A 16,807-nucleotide genomic window follows, 5' to 3' on the forward strand; every position below is an offset into this window, starting at 1 on the left:
TGAGGGAGACGAAGAGAACAGAGAGAGAGAGAGAGAGAAACAAAAACAGAGTATAAGATACTCTATTTTATTTCTTTCACGTTCTCTCCTTCTTTTTTTAGTTTTTGATTTAGCTTCAGCTTTTTTTTTTTTTTTTTGGGTTGTATAGGATGAGATGGATAATGAGATGAGAAAGAGAGGGTGATGGGGAGATGGGGAGATACGGAGTGATGACCAAGGGAGGGTTGAGAGGGGTGGAGAGTGAGAGTGGGCGATGAGAGATCGTGGAAACAGAAGTTGGGAGATGGAGCGATGAAGGGGATAAAAACACAAAGACAGAGAGCCGTTCCTCCCTTCTTTCTATCAAAACTGATGTTCTTGAGAGAAAAAGAAACCGAGCTTGCTCCTCCCGCCTACAGACAAGAGCTTTTCCTCCTTCTTTTTTCTTTTTTTAGAGCTGCTCTTATTCTTCTCCAAAAACAGAGCCACCCTCCAGGTACTCCTCACCGTTCTTTTCTTTTTTTTTTCTTCTTCTTTTCCTCCTAACACAGAGCCACCTTCCTTTTTTTCTTTTTTAGAATCTGCCCTCTTTTGGCTCCACCTTTCCCAAACGTAAATGGCTTCTTTTTTTCGTTTTTAGAATCCCTCCCCACAATTATCTTGCTTTCCTTTTAGAAAAAGATGGTTTCCACATTTTCCTTTTTAATAGAATGACTGCTTTGGACCTTTTCTCTTTGAAATGGCAAAATTACTCCCCTTTCCGCATTCGTCCAAACCTCTCCTGATTGATTTCCATAGGACCATCCGAACCATCCAATTAGCTACACTTTGCAACTGACCACCATGAGACAATTCGAAATGTCCATTAACGGGCCATGGTGCAAGCAGGTTGTGTCTCCGAACATCTTCTATAGGATGATTCAAACAGTCCAAATGGTGGGCTGATCCGAGCCATCCAACTCATGATCTATCGAGTGAGTGACTCGGATCATCATAATACGGGCCCCATTCCATGCTAGGTGAGCTTATTTTTCTTAAAATTTGACCTCTGAAATCCATAGCGACCTTTATGGATGACCCGAATACTTTAGTTGGGCCAACTTACTCGGCCCAAAGCTTTAAAAAAAATGCACAGCGCGACCCCACCAAATGGGTCCAAACTCTCTCTGGTTTGGATTTTCCTGAATAACTCTTCTCAACACCTGACGGAAAAATGCGAAACACGGTAGAAATAATTGAAAAGATCGAGAAAACATAGGGAGTGGACACGGGAATGGACAACACTGAAAAAACCGATAGCAAAACACTAACTTCTTTGTTGATTAAAGCGAAGCAAAATGGGGTGTCTACAGATGCGCCTCTTTGGTAGAGATGACGTAGTCATCGAATACGAAAGCAAAAAGTGACAGAACCATTTTGCGTAGCTTTAATTGACAAAGGACTCTCTAGACACAATGCAACTTAATATAATGCAAGACCCTAGATGAAATCCTAGAATTTGAATGTAATAAAAAATCTCGATGCGGCGCCGTTAACAAACAGGCAATGAGATAATGAGATATCATTTTCAAATGGATATTCGGAGGGAAAGGGATATCACATTTGTGTGATGCTCAAAGAGAATAAGAGACCATAGTTGTATGGACTCGAAGATAATGGAATACCATATTTATACGGATTCCAAGAAAATAAGATATCACATTTGTGTGATGCTCAAAGAGAATAAGAGACCATACTTGTATGGACTCGGAGAAAATGAAATACCGTATTTGTACGGATTCCAAGGAAATGAGACATCATAGTTGTATGATGTTCAAAGGGGATAAGAGAACATAGTTGTATGGACTTGAAGAGAATGAAATACCGTATTTATACGGATTCCAAGGAAATGAGACATCATAGTTGTATGATGTTCAAAGGGTATAAGAGACCATAGTCGTATGGACTCGAAGAGAATGAAAAACCGTATTTGTACGGATTCCAAGAAAATGAGACATCATAGTTGTATGATGTTCAAAGGGGATAAGAGACCATAGTTGTATAGACTCGAAGAGAATGAAATACCGTATTTGTACGGATTCCAAGGAAATGAGATATCACACTTGTCTAATGCTCAAAGAGAATAAGAGACCATAGTTGTATAGACTTGAAGAGAATGAAATACCGTATTTGTACGGATTCCAAGGAAATGAGAAATCACATTTATGTGATGCTCAAAGGGTATAAGAGATCATAGTTGTATGGACTCAAAGAGAATGAAATACCGTATTTATACGGATTCCAAGGAAATGAGACATCATAGTTGTATGATGCTCAAAGAGAATAAGAGACCATAGTCGTATGGACTCGGAAAGAATGAAATACCGTATTTGTACGGATTCGAAGGAAATAAGACATCATAGTTGTATGATGTTCAAAGAGAATAAGAGACCATAGTTGTATGGACTCGAAGAGAATGGAATACCGTATTTGTACGGATTCCAAGGAAATGAGTCATCATAGTTGTATGATGTTCAAAGGGTATAAGAGACCATAGTTGTATGGACTCGAAGAGAATGAAATACCGTATTTATACGGATTCCAAGAAAATGAGACATCATAGTTGTATGATGCTCAAAGAGAATAAGAGACCATAGTCGTATGGACTCGGAGAGAATGAAATACCGTATTTGTACGGATTCCAAGGAAATGAGACATCATAGTTGTATGATGTTCAAAGAGAATAAGAGACCATAGTTGTATGGACTCGAAGAGAATGGAATACCGTATTTGTACGAATTCTAAGGAAATGAGACATCATAGTTGTATGATGTTCAAAGGGTATAAGAGAACATAGTTGTATGGACTCGGAGAGAATGAAATACCGTATTTGTACGGATTCCAAGGAAATGAGACATCATAGTTGTATGATGCTCAAAGAGAATAAGAGACCATACTCGTATGGACTCGGAGAGAATGAAATACCGTATTTGTACGGATTCCAAGGAAATGAGACATCATAGTTGTATGATGCTCAAAGAGAATAAGAGACCATACTCGTATGGACTCGGAGAGAATGAAATACCGTATTTGTACGGATTCCAAGGAAATGAGACGTCATAGTTGTATGATGTTCAAAGGGTATAAGAGACCATAGTTGTATGGACTCGAAGATAATGAAATACCGTATTTGTACGGATTCCAAGGAAATGAGATATCACATTTGTGTGATGCTCAAAGAGAATAAGAGACCATAGTTGTATGGACTCGAAGAGAATGGAATACCGTATTTGTACGGATTCCAAGGAAATGAGACATCACATTTGTATGATGCTCAAAGAGAAAATATTATTTTCAAATGGATTCAGAGAGATATGATAATTTGAGCTTTGAGAGAAATAGAAATTTCCAATTAACAACTTTAGAAGCAAATGGTTTAATAACACCATGCAGCAAAGGACTTTTAGGGCTTAAATATGGGATGCCACTTCATTAGCAACCTGCTCCAGTTTGAGGCATTCTAACCTTCTTCTATTCATTGACCAGAGATCATCTTTTCAAAGATTTTTTCGCCATTCGTGACATTCTCACCTTTTCCATGTTTCTCAGAACCTGTTAATGAACCTGCCTTCAGAGTGATTGCACCCTACAACAATTCTAAAAATAGAGTTCGTAAATTTTTCTAAAAAATAGAACCACAGACATTTGTAATAAAAATACAAAATAAGAAAGATTACTCAAGTAATCTCGTGATGTTTCTGACTTATCAGCATTTTCTTTTGGGTTAGGTTAGCCTCTTTTAAAGAATATTTCTCCATTGATAAACATCTTCACTTATTTTTAAGACAGTGATACTTCATATATATTTCTATCAACTTTCGGATTGCTTTGGAATTAATGTCCATAATTTCAGAAATTGTTGTTATTAGCTTTGCCTGACCTACTGTGAGCTCAGAGATCGGTACAATTCTTCTGACGTGTACCCAATCTTACCACGACCAAGGCTTCCTTTTTTGGATTTTCAACCTGGCGGACCGCTCGGCCTTAACTTTTGCCTGAATCGCCTTTTCAGGTTTTCGACTCAGCAGGCCACCCCCTTAACTTTTGCCTAAGCCGCCTTTTCAAGTTTTCAACTTAGCAGGAAAATGATCCTAAATTTTGCCTAGATCGCCTTTTCAGGTTTTCAATCTAGCGGATCTTCAAGCTCCATTTTTTTTTTTTTTCTTTATTTTTTCATTTTCCTTTTCTTTTTACTTGAACAAAAAAAAAGACTTTATAGATGAGGTAGGGCTTTTCAAAGAATGGCTTAAGGTTTTGCAAGAGTTTCGACCGAACCTGTGAACAGGTTGCCTACTTATCCCAGTGTAGGAATCAGGTCATGCGTAGTTCAGGGCGAATGCCCCTAGTTCGAAGGTATTTCAATTTTTCTTTTTGCATGGATTTTTTTTTCTTTTTTTTTTCTTTTCAACTTCTGTTTGGAATAATTGATTTTCTTCTTTTGAAAATAATCGAACCCGGTTTGGCCGAGCTGCCTACGTACCCCAGTGTAGGGATCAGGTCATGCGTAGTTCAGGGCGAATGCCCCTAGTATATTTGATGGGGCACAAATACGGCTGCACGAGCAGATATCGCCACGTGTCATCCATGCATGAGCAGAGCCCAACCATCATGAAGAAGGGTGTTGGAAAAGGGCAAAGACCACACATTCATGCCACGTGTCGCCCCCTCACCACCCAGGCCTCATCATCACAAATTAGGGAAGGAAATGGCCGCCAAAGCCACGCGCGTCGGCGAGGCAGAGGGACGGCCCAATCCTGCAAAGGAAGTTTTTCCCTCCACAATGATGAAAAGGGCACTCTCACCACCCAGGCCTCATCATCACAAATTAGGGAAGGAAATGGCCGCCAAAGCCACGCGCGCCGGCGAGGCAGAGGGACGGCCCAATCCTTCAAAGGAAGTTTTTTCCTCCATAATGATGAAAAAAGGCCGCACACCCCCCTTTAAAAGGGGAGGGAAAGGAAGAAGAAGGGGACCTTTTTTTTTTTTTGACCCCGGAAAGCAGGGAATTCACCCATCCTCGACCCCGCAACATCGAAAAAAGAGGCGAGGCAACAACAGAGGAGGCCAGGAATCCCATCCTGCCCTCCCTGCTAGTCCCCTCCGACTCACTCACACACGCACCCAGAAATGTCCCCGCGCACCGGCCCTGGTAACCATGGCCAAAACCCCCTCCCTTTCTAGCTGTTCTTTATATTGACTGGTCGAAGGATCTGACTTGGGTGTCGAAGTGGTCGTCCGGGACCCACCCCGGACCCCCTGACCCCCTTTTGTTTGTGATTGCAGACCCCGCGGAGGCCCTCTACCGACCGCGCGATCGCAGACCCGGATCCAGACGCCATCATATTGGCGCCATCCGTGGGACTCGTCGAGTAACTGAACGCCTTATGGCGATGAGAAACGACACCCAACAGCCAGAAACAGGGGTAATAACCAGGAGTCAGGCCCAGCGCGCACAAGCCAGCTCCTCAAGCTCCCAAGAGCGAAACTCACCGCCTTCGGACCAACCCCGACCCTCCTCCAGCACGCCGCAGATGGTCCCCACCATGGAGATGTTCAACGAACTTCGCAACGAACTACTCCAACGTTTGCCTCTCCCGGCTTCGAAAAAGCCCGGGACAACATAGGACCGGACAGAAGCCTACGACGAAGGCAACGAGGAACAGTCAGGGGAACGACATCCCCGGCGAAAGCGAGCACCGACTGGCAGAACGCCGTCCCCATCAACAAATAGCCCCTTGCCCCACGCAGCCGGGGGACATCAGCGAGGCAGCAGGAGACAGGGTACTAACAGCCGCGCCCCCCCCTGTCCAAGATACCCATCTCCGGGAACCGCCCTTGGCTCGGGCAGAAGAAGTTGCAACCTCGGCACAACCGCCCAGCTTGGATCCAATAGCCGACCTACAAAGGCAGATCCGAGAGGTAAAACTAAAAGTGAAAAAACCCTACGCCCACGGCATCCTCGATGAGTGGGAAAGGGAAACGGCATCCCCGTTCACCTCAGAGGTCTTAAAGACCCCCGCAGAAGCAGGCATAGACCTCTCCCGCTTCGGTCTATACGACGGGAGCACGGACCCCCTCGAGTTCCTCCAGACTTTCAAGAGAGTAATGACGCTTCGAGGCGCGTCGGATGGATTCATGTGCAGAGCCTTTGCATCCCTACTAAGAAAAACCGCCAACGACTGGTACATGAGATTGGAGCCCGACTCCATCGCATCCTTCCACGAATTCGGGCGAAAGTTCAGCACAAGGTTCGCCAACAACCGCCTCCGCCATGATCCAGCGGACGCCCTCCTAGCCCTCCGCCAAGGTAGAAACGAGACCCTAAGAGACTTCATGTTGAAGTTCAACGCCGAATTGGCCCAACTCTCCAACATGGACGTCCAGATAGCGGTCGCCACACTAAAGCATGCCACCACCGATCCGAATCTTAAGCTGCACCTCACCCTCAAGCCCCCGAGGGACCTACAGGAGCTTGAATCAAAGGCTGATAAGTTCGTCCGAGCAGAAGAAGCCTGCGCTCGAGAACAGAATCGGCCCGGCCCCGACGAGAGAAAAGGCGACGGCCGAAGGGCCATAAGGCCACAAACCGATGAAAGACAGACGGGCCGTAACCCTATCCCCGTCTTCAAAAGGCTGGGAACCGCCCCGCTAAAGTTCCCCCTCTCCCACGTTCTATCAGCTATTAGGGATCAGGGTCTCCTGACCCCCCCCAAGAAAATGGCCACAGATCCAAAGAAGAGGTCCGCCAGGAAATTCTGTGAATTCCACGGGGACCACGGCCACGAAACTGACCACTGCTTCCACCTCCGCCTCCAGCTGGAAAGATTGGCAGAAGAAGGACACCTAAACCAGTACCTCAGGAGTCCTGACAAAAGCCCATGCGAAGCCCAGCGCCCGCTCGACGAACCCAGAGGTAGGCATCGGTCACCGAACCGCCGCCGGTCCACAAGCCGACACCGATCCCCCAGTAGGCATCACCCTCGAAGCCGACGTCGATCCCGCAGCAGACACGACACGAACCGCCACCAGCGCCCCCGAAAAGGCGAGCCCCCCGAACAGCCACAGGCTCGCGAGCAACCGCCTACCATCATAGGAAAAATCAATATCATCGCAGGCGGGCCGACAACAGCCGGTCGGCGGGCATACGCGGAACGGGTATTCTCCATGGACATACCTTCCAAGAAGGCTCGAACAAATCCGCCCCATGAAAACCAGATCATCACTTTTTCCAACAAAGACCTCGACGGGCTACAAGTCCCGCATGACGATGCACTGGTCATCAGGCTAGTCGTCGCCAACTTCGATATAGGAAAAATCTTGGTGGACACAGGAAGCTCCGTCAATGTGCTACACCTCGGAACTTTCGAAGAGATGAAACTGGGCAGGGAAAGGTTGGGACCCGCGGAATACTCCATCTACGGTTTCTCCGGGGCATCCGTACGGGTAGACGGCAAGATCGACTTGCCCGTGACTTTCGGGGCGTACCCCTTGCAGAAAACCATCCTGACCACCTTCCTGGTCGTAGACATACCGTTCACCTACAGCGCCATCATTGGGCGCCCTGCTCTCAGAGACTTGGGAGCCGTAGTCTCCACCCCCTATCTCAAGATGAAATTCCCCACTCCGGACGGAGTAGGAGAAGTCAAGGGACATCAAATGATAGCACGCCAGTGCTACGCGGCAAGCCTAAGAGGAACCAATGCCCCAGCCGAAAACTTCACAATCGGCAGCGAAGACCCTCGACAGCGGGCTCGCGCAATCAGAGGAGAGCCCGCCGAGGAGCTAGACTCCATCCCCCTGACCCAAGATCAGCCGGAGAGACAAGTCCAGGTAAGTTCCATGTTAACAGGCCCTCTGCGAGACCGGATGATCAACTTCCTCAGAATAAACAAAGACATGTTCGCATGGTCCGCCAAGGACATGCCCGGGATACCCAAGGAAATGGCCGTCCACAAGTTGAATGTGAACCCCGCCCTTAAACCCGTCCGGCAGAAAAAGAGGAACTTCGCAGTAGAGCGCCAAACTCACATAAAGGCCGAAGTGGAAAAACTGCTACAAGCCGGATTCGTCGGGGAAATCCGGTATCCCGAGTGGCTGTCAAACGTCGTGATGGTCAAGAAAGCTAGCGGAGGATGGCGGGCCTGTATAGACTTCACCGACCTCAACCGGGCCTGCCCAAAAGACCCCTATCCCCTTCCGCGCATAGACCAACTCATCGACGCCACCTCCGGACACGAACTCCTCACCTTCTTAGACGCGTTCTCAGGCTACAATCAGATCAAAATGCACGAGCCAGACATCCCGAAAACAGCGTTTATCACCGATCAGGGCGTCTACTGCTACACTGTCATGCCCTTCGGGTTAAAAAACGCAGGTGCCACCTACCAGCGGCTCGTGAATAAGCTATTCCAAACGCAGATTGGAAGGAACGTGGAGGTGTATGTCGACGATATGCTGGTGAAAAGCCTGGAAGCCGCCCTACGACGAGCCCGAATGAAGCTGAACCCCGCGAAATGCGCCTTTGGGGTAACTTTCGGAAAGTTCTTGGGGTTCATGGTCAGCCAAAGAGGGATCGAGGCCAACCCAGAAAAAATCCAGGCCATCCTAGACATGGAACCCCCGACGACAGTAGTAGAAGTACAGAAGCTCGCAGGACGAATCACGGCCCTCGGCCGATTCATGCCCAAATCAGCAGAGAAGTGCCAACCCTTCTTCAAACAATTAAAAAACATACGGGAATTCGAATGGACCCCGGCCTGCCAAGAGGCCTTCGACTCTCTGAAGCAATACCTCCAGACACCGCCTGTACTCGCCAAACCCGAGCCGGGGGAAGAGCTATTTTTATATCTGGCCGTCAGCCCCACGGCAGTAAGCGCGGTGTTGGCCAAACAAAGCGACAAAAAGGAACACCCTGTCTACTACGTGAGCAAGACTCTCCACGGTGCAGAAATCCGATATTCGAACATAGAGAAATTCGCCCTCGCAGTCGTCAGTGTCGCTCGAAAGCTCCGCCCCTACTTCCAGGCCCACCCCATAGTCCTGCTAATCAATCAGTCCCTCAGGAAGATTCTCCAGAAACCAGAGACCTCGGGTAGGATGGTAAGTTGGGCCGTCGAGCTGGGCGAGTTCGACATACAAGTCCGCCCAAGGCCGGCTATCAAATCTCAAGCCCTCGCTGACTTCATAGTGGAATTCACGGCCCCGGCCGAAGAACCAGCAACAATGGGGAGCAGCGAGGGCCCCACTGCGCACACGGTTTGCGACGACGGGATGCAAGACCCCTCGGCACAGAACAGCGAAACCCCTTGGATCCTGCACGTTGATGGCTCCGCCGGCAATAAAGGACACGGAGCGGGAGTGGTCCTCCACGGCCCAGAAGAGTTCACACTGGAATATGCCCTCAGGTTGGATTTCAAAGCCTCCAATAACGAGGCCGAATACGAAGCCTTACTAGCAGGACTAAGTCTAGCCGCGGAGCTCGGCGCCGTCAAGTTGAAAGTCTATAGCGACTCATAGCTTGTCGTTAACCAAGTAAACGGAACATACGAAGCCAAGGGCTTCAGAATGAAAAGATACCTCCACAAGGTAAAAGAAAAACTGCAGGGGATGGGAGAGGTAGAGATCCTCCAGGTGCCGCGAGACATGAACAACCGAGCGGATGCATTGTCAAGAATGGCCGCCGAAGAAACCCATGACTTCGGCACCGTGCTCACAGAAATCCTGCCCCACCCCAGCATCGACGAGATGCAAGTTCTGGAGATTCCACCGGGGCCAAACTGGATGGACCCCATCATACAATACCTGAAAGACGGTATACTACCCGCAGATAAGCTGGAAGCCCGGCGCCTAACCGCAAGAGCCGCCCATTACGTGGTCCACGGGCACAGGCTCTACAAACGGTCATACACATGGCCGTACCTCCGATGCCTGGTGCCCTCCGAATCAGACTACGCTCTACGAGAAGTACATGAAGGGATCTGCGGAGACCATGGAGGTGGCAGGACCCTAGCCCAGAAAATCGTAAGGCACGGCTACTTCTGGCCCACGGTCCTTAGGGACTCCAAGGAATTCGTCAAAAAATGCAGCCCATGCCAAAGGTACGCAACCACCCCCCACCAACCGGCTACACCGTACACCGCGATAGCAGGACCCCTGCCCTTCGCCATGTGGGGCATGGATCTACTCGGACCATTCCCCAAGGCCCCCGGGGGGCATACGATGTTATACGTCGCCATCGACTACTTCACCAAGTGGGTTGAGGTCAAAGCCGTGGTGAACCCCAATTCCAAAGCGACGGAGAAGTTCTTCTATCACGACGTCGTTTGCCGTTTCGGCATTCCAAAGACCCTTGTAACAGACAACGGTCCCCAGTTCGCAAGCGCCGAATTTGGCAGATTCTGTGATAGCCTAAGCATCGAACACCGTTTCGCCTCCGTAGCACACCCGCAGGCCAACGGGCAGGTCGAGGTAACCAACAGGATTTTGCTACAAAGCCTCAAGAAGAGATTGGGAGAAGCCGGAAAAAACTGGCTGGACGCACTTCCTAGTGTCCTCTGGGCCTATCGAACAACACCACGGACCGCAACTGGAGAATCCCCTTTTAGCTTAACCTTTGGGACCGAAGCGGTCATTCCGCTAGAATTACGACGAGCAGGGAAATTCCGAACTCCTCCGGAACAACCTCGATCTCGTGCTCGAGAAAAGAGAGCAAGCCCTCCTCCGAACCGCCTCCTACCAGCAAAAGGTAGCACGATACTACAATGCCCGGGTAAAAAAGTGCTCAGTAAAGCCCGAAGATCTGGTGCTACGGCGTGCAGAGGTATCAGACCCCCGCAACACGGGTAAGCTCGCACCCAAATGGGAAGGACCGTACAAAGTCGTTCGAGCACTTCGACCCGGGGCCTACCAACTAGAACGCCTCGATGGGACCCCGGTCCCTCGCAGTTGGGGCATGGACAACCTCCGAAAGTTCTATCAGTAAAACGACAGGGTAAGTTCCGTGCCTTTCTTTTAAAAATATGACAAGTGTTTTGGTTTCCTTTTTGTGTTCTAGAAGCAAAGATGTATTCTTGTCAACAAATTAATGGAAAAGCACTTCTACAAAAGCAGCGTAAATCTCCACTTTCCGGCCCACGATAAGTGAGGGACCCGAAAGAAAACAGGGAGTGAGACAGAGGTAACATCGGGGCCGATCCCCCCGAGAATACCCTAAAACGCTCCCCATGAAAAAAAAAGACCTCCCCCTTTAAGGGCAGGCGGGACCCATTAACCCCAAACTGATCATTCGAGGGGAAGATAGTCCTCCCATAAACAGACGCCCTACGGGGTGCACTAAGAATACTCTCACCAACACAATTCGCAAAGGCCTGAGGACCTCAAAAACCTCGCGGCGCATCGTGTATATGCAGAGATGTCAATACGGTTACACAACAAACAACAAAAAATAGGTAGTTCAACGTTATTACAGACCAAATAACCAGGAACATTGAAAGAAAAGAGCAAGCCCCCCGAGGCATTCACAACATCATTTGGCCCCCCTCGGAAGTCTCGGCAACTACGCGATCCACCGGGGCGGCCACCTCCTCTCCTACCGGCTCCGCCACCTCCGCCGGTGCCGGCAAAGGATCGACCTCAGACTCATGCATCAACTTATCGAGAGGGAAGGAGGGATCGACCTCTTGAACCCGCCGCCGGCATTCAGCAAACGCATCAATCTCAATATCCACGCTGAATGCAGCCGCAGCCTTAAAAAACTCCGCAGAGTCGCGCCATTCCTCCCGTGCCTTCGCCAATTCCCGGGCATGAGTTCGCCGGGCCAGCGCCAACTTGTCCGACGCACGACTTCTCCCCTCCACAGTTACCCGGAGATGTTCCCGGAGTTGAGCAACAGTGTCATCAAAGGCCGCTCTCTCCGCCCGGGCTCTGCCCAATTCCTCACGTAACTGCCGATTTAGCTCCCCCACAGCACTTATCTCAGCCTCATCCTCAACAAGGCACTGCACCATCCTCCTGGCATAACTTTGGGACTGCAAGAGGCAAGTTATCAGGAAAATTCCAACATACAATCTCGAAAACAGCGAGGAGAGAAAAATACCATCAACCCATTACTTACGCAGGAAGTTGATTGAAAATACTGAGCCCCCAGGGCCCTACGATCATAGCCCTTCAGCTCAGCCTCGTCACAGGGAAGGGCAGTTGTCACCCCTAGCTCCACCCCAACCCGGGGATTCGCAAGAACGCTGTCCTCTACACCAATCCTCCAGCCAGGCTTAAACAGTTCCCCTCGCATCTGGAAACTTTGCGGGGGAAACTCCGCCCGCTCCAGAAGAAGCTTGGTCATTACCGCCCCTTCCATCCGACTTGGCACGTCCTCCGTAAAGATTGAAGGAAGCGCCACGCGGCTGGCGACCCTCCTGGCAGGATGCTCAGACCCCGGGGGTGAGGAACTAACCGGCCCCTTCTCTCCAACCGCTCGACCAGAGGGGCTGGAAGGCATAGATGTTGCGAGCCTCGCTTGCGACCGACCCAGCCTGGCCGCAGCCATAAAGTCAGAAGGAATTTTCTTCCGGCTCGACAAGCCCGTTGTCACCGCCGCAACCTCCTTCCCCTTACCAACATCACCAGAAGAAGACATCTCTCCTGCCACAAACAAGAGAATAACAATCGCTCAAAGCAAAGGAAAACCAAAACAAAAAAAAAAGAAGAAAAGAAAAAAAAAAGAGAGAGGAAGAGGGGAGGGGCTCACCACGATAGCTGGCTGAACTCTCCCCCGTTCCCTCGCCCGTACAACGGACCCTCCTCTCCACAGCTCCCACCAAGCCAAACCTCTTCAGGCTTCTCTCCCACCTAAACTCGGAGACGTCAATAGCCTCCCCAGAGGTGAGCTTCCCCAAGTCAAACTTGCTATAGTCAGACTCGTCGGGAAGGGACTTCCTCCGCCACTCAACGGAGCGCCTCCAAGAACGAGGAAAATCCCAGCCAGCGTCCGATGGAGGGGTAACAAACACATACTCCTCCTTCCACTTCTTGATGGACGAAGGCAAGTTCGCTGCAATCTTCACCTGAGGAAGCTGGGTCAGATAAAGCCAGCTGTCCTCCCCCTTCACCAACGGACTGAGGGCCACGCAGGCCCGGAGCAGCGGAAGGGTGGGCTGAACCTTATGAAGACCCGCCTTGGCCACAAAGGCCAGGAGTGTGCGCCAACTATTAGGCGCCAGTTGGGAAGGAGCCACCTGGTAGAACTCGAGGGCCTCTATTATAATGTCCAAGAGCGGAAACCTAACCCCCGCCCGGAAAGCTTCCACGTAGAAAGCTACCTCTTCCTCCGTGGTACCCCCACACAACCCTTCTACAAAAGAGGGGACTCTAATCGCATAATCGTCGGGGATACGGAACTCCCTCCTAATCTTCTCCGCCGCCCCTTTTTCCAAAGTGTTCCTGAAACACGCCACCCGGCCGGGACGAATAACGGTGCCAGGCCGAATGTCCCCAATCTCCGCCCCACGAGCATAAGAAACTCGAGCCGGAGATTCCGAACTAGCGGCCCCCACCGACGACCCGGAGGTCCCGGAACTGTCCCTCAACTCCGTCGGCTGTCGCACATCCTCAGCGACGCCGCTCCCACCCTCTACAGACAACCGCCTCCTCTTTCTCACCGGAGCCCTCTCCACCACCTCTACCGACGCGGAAGAAGGGCTCTGAGGCACAGTCGCAACAGACATCTTAAGCTATGAAACAAAGACACAGAACTCACCGAGCGAAGCGTTGACGACAAACAACGCGTAGAAGAATCGCCGCGGAGAAAAACCCGTTCTAATCGAGGAAGACGAAGGAATAAAGTAAAAAATGAAATCCCAAAAAGGCTTTAAAAAGGGCTAGGGTTTTGACACCTGTCGTTCGAACTCCCGCCCTTTCTAAGTCGATGGGACGCGCACACGTGGCGCCGATTGAGAAACCCAAGGCAACCGCCATGAGTTGAAGCGCCATACGGAAAGGACGTCTCTACCCCTACTGTGGTACCCTGATCCCGCGAGAGGGGTGTGGGGCGCGAGCCGCCGCTCTCTCTCTCTTGGTCTCTCGTATCCACGCGATTGGCGTGTGCATTTTAATATTGATTTGAATTCGTCTTTTATGTGAACTTGGGATCACTAAGGCAATCCGAATTCCACACGAAAGAGACTGACAGAGTCGCCACCTAGATGTGGGATCTAGGACCCGTAATTAACCAGAAATCTAGACTCGCTACCTGGTTACGAGAATGGAAGGTATGGAGAGTTATCCACCACATGCACCATTCTTGCCCGATAATCGGTCTTCGATTCCAAAAGCTAACTCTTTTAAATTTATTTTAAATGGCTCATTCAACTCTATGTTAATGTGCGAACTAAGTGACATGCATCCTATGATCTAATTTCAATGTGAATCCTAGATGTGTATCTTGATTTATTAATTTGTCTGGATTCAATCTAAGTGACAGTTCTCCTAGAATTCTAATTTCATGGAAAATCCTAAGTGATTTAATTAAGCATTTACAAGAAAATTAATATATAAAACACCACAATTTGTTGTGGTGCCGACTCGCGGGTGGTATGCCGTCAGACATCCAAGCTGCCTACGTACCCAAGCCTCACTGGGATCAGAGTCGACGTAGTTCGGTGCACCTAAGCTAAGTTACATATGCCTAACTCAACTAAGACACCGACCTAGACGGGATTGACTGTTTCAACAGTTTTAGGAGAAGTTATTTAATTCAAGTTGAAGATTTTATTATCTTAGGATTTCATCTAAGATGCTATATGATTCTCATCTAAATGCAAATGGTCCCTTAGACTAATGCAGGTTTGCCTTACATCCTAGTTTACTAGGCTTGTCCTAGGGAAAGATTGGGTGACTAGTGTAACTAGACCTATGGCACGGTTGCTATACATAGCAAGCGTCCGTGATGAGGCCGGACTCCTAACTCTAGGACTCCCTAAAACTTAGGACACGACACGACACCGGTGTTCCTAAATTGGGCTCTAAGGGTCCTTACGACGGAAACCGTGATCCAACGGTTCTGAAAGACACAAGACAAATCGATTTAAATTCTCGAGGTTAGTGAAAAAAGGGATGGAAGAGATGATGAAATAGTGTGAGGGAATGAGAAAGATAGAGAAAGGTGCGACTGAACTTGGGAGTGCCAAATTGCCTACGTACCCCGCGATGGGGATCAAGCCACACGTAGTTCCGCTGGGGAGGTTGCTTGGATTTTGGAAAACAGGTTTGGTATTTGGATCAGGAATCGGGTTTGTATTTGAGCATTGGACTTGAGATTCAAAAACATTGATATAACAATGGGATTTTGGAATTGGGAATTTGCATCAAAGAATTGAGCATATTGGAATCATCAAGGGTTTGAATTTTCGGAATTCAAAGTGGGCGGGCTTATGAGATTCGGCCAAATGGATTCAGACATGCGACTCGGATTGTGTTGGGATATGACTCGGTTGGATTGGGTTAATGGTTAGGGTCAAGTGAGTCGGGTCTAAGTTAGGAGCAAACCCGAGACTAGCCATGGTCTAACTAGGAGGAAGCAGGGTACAAACCAGGGTGCGGACCAGGGTGCACCAGGGTGCGAACCAGCAGGGAACCAGGGTGCGAACCAGCAGGGAACCAGGGTGCGAACCAGCAGGGGAACCAGGGTGCAACCAGCAGGGAACCTGGGTGCAACCAGCAGCGAACCTGGGTGCAACCAGGGTCTAACCAGAGTGCGAACCAGCAGGGAACCAGGGTGCGAACCAATATCGAACCAGGGTGCGAACCAGTAGGGAACCAGGGTGCAACCAGCAGGGAAGCAGGGTGCGAACCAGTAGGGAACCAGGGTGCGAACCAGTAGGGAACCAGGGTGCAACCAGCAGGGAACCAGGGTGCGAATCAGTAGGGAACCAGGGTGCAACCAGCATCGAACCTGGGTGCAACCAGCAGCGAACCTGGGTGCAACCAGGGTCTAACCAGAGGCTAACCAGGGGGAAAACAGACCCTACATGCTTCCTAACATGGTTTTTCTTTTAAAGTAAAAGATATGCATGAAAACAGACCCTACATAGAATTGAAATAAATGCCTACCTCTTTGGAAACCCACTTTGTGTTTGATTTTTCTTTGATGGTAATTCCTTGAAGATGATTCCTTGCTTGATAATGACTGCTTTTGATATATATCACCCAACGTATAAAATCACCCGATCCGGCAAGGATGGCCGAACCCTTGAAGAGATGAGGGAGAGGGATGAATTTTCTAAGAGAGGGGTTCTTTTTCTTCTTTTCTTTGGTGAGATGAGAGGGTATTTATAGGAGAATGGGATAGGAGGTTAGGTGAGGTTAGGTGAGGTTAGGTAAGGTTAGGTGAGGTTAGGTGATGTTAGGTGAGGTTAGGTGAGGTTAGGTGAGGTTTGGATGGTTATGATGGGAGGAGAGGTTAGGTGAGGTTAGGTGAGGTTTGAATGGTTAGGATGAGAGGAGAGGTTAGGTGGTTTTGGATGGTTAGACCCAGGTCATGATCTGCCATTGATCTAACGATTTACGGAAATCGGGTCTCGGAATGGAATCAGGGTCCGGGCTATGAAGTGACCCTAGCTTATTTTGTCCCGATTGATGATCCGTAAAGTCAGATCAAGATATTAATGACCTAAAACATATAAATCAATGATAGAGGGGGTTCTCACATGGATTTAACACACTAATTTATTTGTTGATTAAAACAAAACAAAATGGGGTGTCTACAGATGCCCCTCTTTGGTAGAGATGACGTAGT

General features: G+C 49.2%; 1 protein-coding gene across 1 annotated transcript; it reads right to left on the reverse strand.

The window, feature by feature from the left end:
* Nucleotides 1-11,395: 11,395 nt before the first annotated feature.
* On the reverse strand, nucleotides 11,396-16,474 carry LOC143862123 (uncharacterized). The gene is made up of 3 exons (XM_077373120.1): nucleotides 16,123-16,474; nucleotides 12,131-12,657; nucleotides 11,396-12,044 (listed from the first exon to the last, which is right to left on the reverse strand). Exons 2-3 carry the CDS (start codon nucleotides 12,650-12,652, stop codon nucleotides 11,535-11,537), a joined length of 1,032 nt encoding a protein of 343 aa, XP_077229235.1. The 5' UTR covers nucleotides 12,653-12,657; nucleotides 16,123-16,474; the 3' UTR covers nucleotides 11,396-11,534.
* Between the last annotated feature and the right edge of the window lie 333 nt (nucleotides 16,475-16,807).

Source organism: Tasmannia lanceolata, unplaced genomic scaffold, assembly GCF_043159265.1.
Source record: "Tasmannia lanceolata isolate RefF3 unplaced genomic scaffold, GAP_Taslan_0.1 ptg000003l, whole genome shotgun sequence".
NCBI lineage: Eukaryota > Viridiplantae > Streptophyta > Magnoliopsida > Canellales > Winteraceae > Tasmannia > Tasmannia lanceolata.

What these genes read in the sequence shown, in the direction of transcription:
- LOC143862123 (XM_077373120.1), bottom strand. Translation starts at nt 12,652, where the DNA reads ATGTCTTCTTCTGGTGATGTTGGTAAGGGGAAGGAGGTTGCGGCGGTG. An exon ending in ATTTTCAATCAACTTCCTGC is followed by an intron (nt 12,045 to 12,130) that starts GTAAGTAATGGG and finishes TGCCTCTTGCAG; the next exon opens with TCCCAAAGTTATGCCAGGAG.